We start from the raw sequence: 5,000 nt of genomic DNA, 5'->3' as shown, positions 1-5,000 counted from the left end.
CATAAAGTAATGAAGTTACTGTCCATTTCTTGTGAGTCTCTTGTTGTGCCTCGTAAGATGTGCCCGGGTTGGTTCAGTGGGTAGAACAGGTGCACACTAGAGGATGGATACCCGACCCGAGCCCACGGGACCCGACGGTACCCGACGGGCCGGGCCGGGTTGGAACAGATGTTTAGAAAGGATGCTCGGGTTCGGGTCGGGCTCGGTCACATCAGCGCGATAAGGCGTTGAACATTTTGAACTTAAAACAGCTGATTATGTAGGTAATGGCGCTTGTTGCCCCGTGGGCATTGATGCTCATCTGTTGACATTTCCGAATGACTTCCACACAAACAAACGTACATGTGTCATTAGTATGAGAAACAAATGCGATTTTAACTGTGTCGGACGCGATCCGCACTCTAGCGCACATGTCCTGAGAGGTTATTGCCTCGACCCAGAAGTCCAGTGTTCAAATCCAACCTGTGGTGATTTCCTGCATGTCGACCCCCCTCTCTCTCTCTCCCCTTTCTCACCTAACTGTCCCGTCATAAATTAAAGGCGGAATAGCCCAAAAAATATATAATCAGATGTCCAGGCTGACAGCTGATTCCCTGACATAGAGAGTGCTCCTGGAGCCGCGACCCCAGATAATAAACAGCATTCGGGCTTACAGGCCTCAGGCAAAGGTGCTATGTTCAAAGGTCAATCTTATTATTTTTAAACTCAGAGGTATTCGAGGCAGTCCAGTCGGTGCCTAAAAAAAAGCATATAACTTGATACCAACCCCTATAGTGAAAGATAATATTTTCACAATAACTCAGGTTAAAGTTCAGTTTTATATGAAAAGATAACTGAATGTTTTCTCTTTTTTTCCAACCAGATCAACTGGGTTCATAGTCCTCCATCCATGTAAGTCTGAAGCACCGGAAAAGGTTTTAATAAGTAGATTGTCCTTGTAAGAAAAGTCTGTTGAACATGTAAAACTGTTACAGGAAGCAGCTCCTCCTTTAAAGTCTCTGCCAGTTGGTTAATAGATTTTATTTTCACGCAAAAAGATGCTTCGCAACAGACAAACACACTCAAAAAACAACGTTCTTGCTTTGTTTGGTCCTGGGAAATAAGCCAATACATTATTATTATATAGTGTGGTCTAGACCTGCTCTATCTGTAAATTATAGAGAGGTCTAGACCTGCTCTATCTGTAAATTATAGAGAGGTCTAGACCTGCTCTATCGTAAATATAGAGAGGTCTAGACCTGCTCTATCTGTAAATATGAGCGGTCTAGACCTGCTCTATCTGTAAATTATAGAGGGTTCTAGACCTGCTCTATCTGTAATTATAGAGTGTCTAGACCTCTCTTACTGGTAAAATTATAGAGAGGTCTAGACCTGCTCTATCTGTAAATTATAGAGGGGTCTAGACCTGCTCTATCTGTAAATTATAGAGCGCTCTAGACCTGCTCTACCTGTAAATTATAGAGCGTCCTAGACCTGCTCTATCTGTAAATTATAGATGGTCTAGACCTGCTCTATCTGTAAATTATAGATGGTCTAGACCTGCTCTATCTGTAAATTATAGAGGGTCTAGACCTGCTCTATCTGTAATTATAAGGGTCTAGACTGCTCTATCGTAAATAAGAGCGCTCTAGACCTGCTCTACCTTAAATTTATGCGGTCTAACCTGCTCATCTGTAAATTATAGAGCGGTCTAGACCTGCTCTATCTGTAAATTATAGAGAGTGTCTAGACCTGCTCTATCTGTAAATTATAGAGGGTCTAGACCTGCTCTATCTGTAAATATAGAAGGGGTCTAGACCTGCTCTATCTGTAAATTATAGAGGGCTAGACCTGCTCTACTCTGTAAATTATAGAGGTCTAGAACCTGCTCTACCTGTAAATTATAGAGCTTGGTCTAGACCTGCTCTATCTGTAAATTATAGAGGGTCTAGACCTTCTACCTGTAAATATAGAGCGGTCTATACCTGCCTACCTGTAAATTAGAGAGCGTCTAGACCTTCTCTATCTGTAAATTATAGAGCGGTCTAGACCGCTCTACTGTAAATATAGACGTCTAGACCTGCTCTATCTGAAATTATAGAGTGGTCTAGACCTGCTCTATCTGTAAATTAGAGAGGGTCTAGACCTGCTCTATCTGTAAATTATAGAGGGTCTAGACCTGCTCTATCTGTAAATTATAGAGGGTCTAGACCTGCTCTCTGTAATTATAGAGGCTCTAGACCTGCCTACCTGTAAATTATAGAGCGTGTCTAGATGCTCTATCTGTAATTATAGAGTGTTCTAGACCTGCTCTATCTGTAAATTTAAGTGGTCTAGACCTGCTCTATCTGTAATTATAGAGGTCTAAACCTGCTCTATCTGTAATTATAGAGGGTCTAGACCTGGCTCTATCTGTAATTATAGATGCGCTCTAGACCCTGCCTACCTGATTAGAGGCGGTTAGACTGCTCTATCTGTATTATAGAGCGTCTAGACCTGCTCTATCTGTAAATTATAGAGAGGTCTAGACCTGCCTACTGTAAATTATGAGGTGTCTAGACCGTGCTCTATCTGTAAATTATAGGGGGTAGACCTGCTCTATCTGTAAATTATAGAGCGGTCTAGACCTGCTCTACCTGTAAATTATAGAGTATGCTGAACCTGCTCTACTGTAAATTATAGAGCGTGTCTAGACCTTCTCTATCTGTAATGATTAGGGTGTCTGACCTGCTCTACCTGTAATTATAGAGCGGTCTAGACCTGCTACTACCTTAATTATGAGCGGTCTAGACCTGCTCTACCTAAATTATAGAGCGGTCTAGACCTCTCTTCTTATGCTCTAGACTCTCATCTGTAAATTATAGAGCGGTCTAGACCTGCTCTATCGAAATTATAGAGGGTCTAACCTGCTCTAACCGGTAAATTATAGAGCGGTCTAGACCTGCTCTACCTGTAAATTATAGAGTGGTCTAGACCTGCTCTACCTGTAAAGTGTCTCGAGATAACTTCTGTTATGAATTGATACTATAAATAAAATTAAATAGAGTAATTTATTAAGTTAAGTAAGTAGACTTCGACTCTACGCTGATGATGATGTTATTTACGTTATGATGATGATGATGATGATGATGATGATGAACTCTCTCTCTGTTAAACTTCAGCTCAGACGAACACCAACTTTCTGTCACCTTGGTGAGTTCCTTCATTTAACTCATGTTGTCCTCATGTTGTCCCTCATGTTGTCTTCATGTTGTCTTCATGTTGTCCCCATGTTGTCCTCAAGTTGCCCTCATGTTGTCCCCATGTTGACCCCATGTTGACCTCATGTTGTCCTCGTGTTGCCCCATGTTGTCCCCATGTTGTCCCCATGTTGTTAGGGTTGACCCGCGTGTTGCCGCGTCGTGTTGCCCTCGTTTTTCCCCATGTTTCCCCATGTGGTCCCATGTTGACCTCATGTTTCCTCGTGTTGCCCTCATGTTGTCCCTATGTTGTCCTAATGTGCCCTCATGTTGTCTTCATGTCGTCGCCCATGTTGTCCTCATGTTGCCCTAATGTTGCCCTCATGTTGCCCCCATGTTGCCCTCATGTTGTCTTCATGTTGCTCCTCGATGTTGATCTCTGTTGTCCCCATGTTGTCCCCATGTTGCCCTCAGTTGTCCTCATTGTGTCCCATGTTGTCCCCATGTTGCCCTCATGTTCCTTGTGTCCCCATTTGCCCTCATGTTGCCCTCATGTTGTCCCCATTTGCCCATGTTGCCCTCATGTTGTGTCCCCCATGTTCCCTCATGTTGTCCCCCATGTTGCCCTCATGTTTCCTCGGTTGTCCATGTTTGGCCCCCATGTTGTCCTCATGGTTGCTCCCCATGTGTCCTATATCAGTGTTCTTTTAATTCCCCAAATGAAAATGATTGAATTCCAACCTCTGTTGCGCAATACAATCTCTACCTTGTCATATTGTTGGGTCTTATTCTATTTTATAGCATTGTAAAACAAATGGAAGTGTTGTTGAAATAGTGTTGAGTAAAAGTTGACATATTCCATTTTTACTGTTTTCATTTAATTTTGACTGTACTGTTAGTATTTTAATTGTTTTCCTTTTGGAAAGCACTATGATTGAGAGCGTTCTATAAATAAATGTATTATTATTATTATTATTCAGGGTTAACCCACTTCTGAAACATCCAACTCAGAGTGTGTGTTACTCCTTTTTGTCCCATCCAGCTCGCCGTCTGCCCACCCGGGATCTCAGAGCAGAGTCCCGTCCATCGCCCCCACAGAGACCGGTGACTTCCTGCTTTCTTTTCTCTTTCTGACGCGATGTGTTTGTCTGTTTCCATCACTTATGGTATAAGTGGAAGTACAGATACTTGAGTTTAAAAAATACTCTGGTATAAGTAGAAGTACAGATACTTGTGTTAAGAAATACTCTGGTAAAGGTAGAAGTACTGATTTTTTTATTCAATTACTATATTAGTTTGACAGGAAAGCTGGAAAATATATATTAATGTACTTATTTAAAAAAATAATAGTAATAAAGCTTTCTCCCTGGTCGGTCTCTTCATCTCTGACGTTTGTCTGTCATCATCTTCTCCTCTCTTACAGAAAGTAATCCGAGTTACGAGAACCCAGCAGACGGTAAGAGCATGTTGACTTTAAAGCTGTAGTGCGTAACTTTTTAAAATTTAAAAAAACTTCCGTTACTTTCGAGCCGTTGCCAAATGAGTCGCTACGACGCGGATTAAGACTCTCAGCTCCGTTCAGAACATCGTGGCGTCCGGCGACTTTTCCCCGCGCAGAAACTCAAATGAAGATAAACCCTCGTCTGAGGCGTCCGCCATGTGGATGCGCTGACAGTGTTGTTGTCACTTAGAGTTCCTTATGGGGCTAGTCCACATCCCGGCGCTCCGGTCCTGCCCTCTGTCGGCCGGATGTCCGTCCCCGTCCTCTGTCTCTGTGTCGGCGCTCTAACCTCCGGTGGATTTCTGAGGACCAATCAATCAACCAATCAATCAATCAATCAA

At 42.6% G+C, this 5,000-nt stretch overlaps 1 protein-coding gene across 1 annotated transcript in view; it reads left to right on the top strand.

Annotated features, from left to right (window-relative positions):
- Positions 1–5,000, top strand: part of lat (linker for activation of T cells) — a gene marked incomplete at its 5' end in the record, with an annotated part of 17,295 nt that overhangs the window by 5,948 nt on the left and 6,347 nt on the right. Inside the window, 4 exon segments of the mRNA XM_032511869.1 lie at positions 863–891; positions 3,141–3,171; positions 4,201–4,262; positions 4,582–4,614. Of these exon segments, the coding sequence (XP_032367760.1) occupies positions 863–891; positions 3,141–3,171; positions 4,201–4,262; positions 4,582–4,614 (155 nt within the window).

Source organism: Etheostoma spectabile, unplaced genomic scaffold, assembly GCF_008692095.1.
Source record: "Etheostoma spectabile isolate EspeVRDwgs_2016 unplaced genomic scaffold, UIUC_Espe_1.0 scaffold50, whole genome shotgun sequence".
Lineage (NCBI taxonomy): Eukaryota > Metazoa > Chordata > Actinopteri > Perciformes > Percidae > Etheostoma > Etheostoma spectabile.
This window is presented reverse-complemented; position numbering and strand designations above follow the sequence as displayed.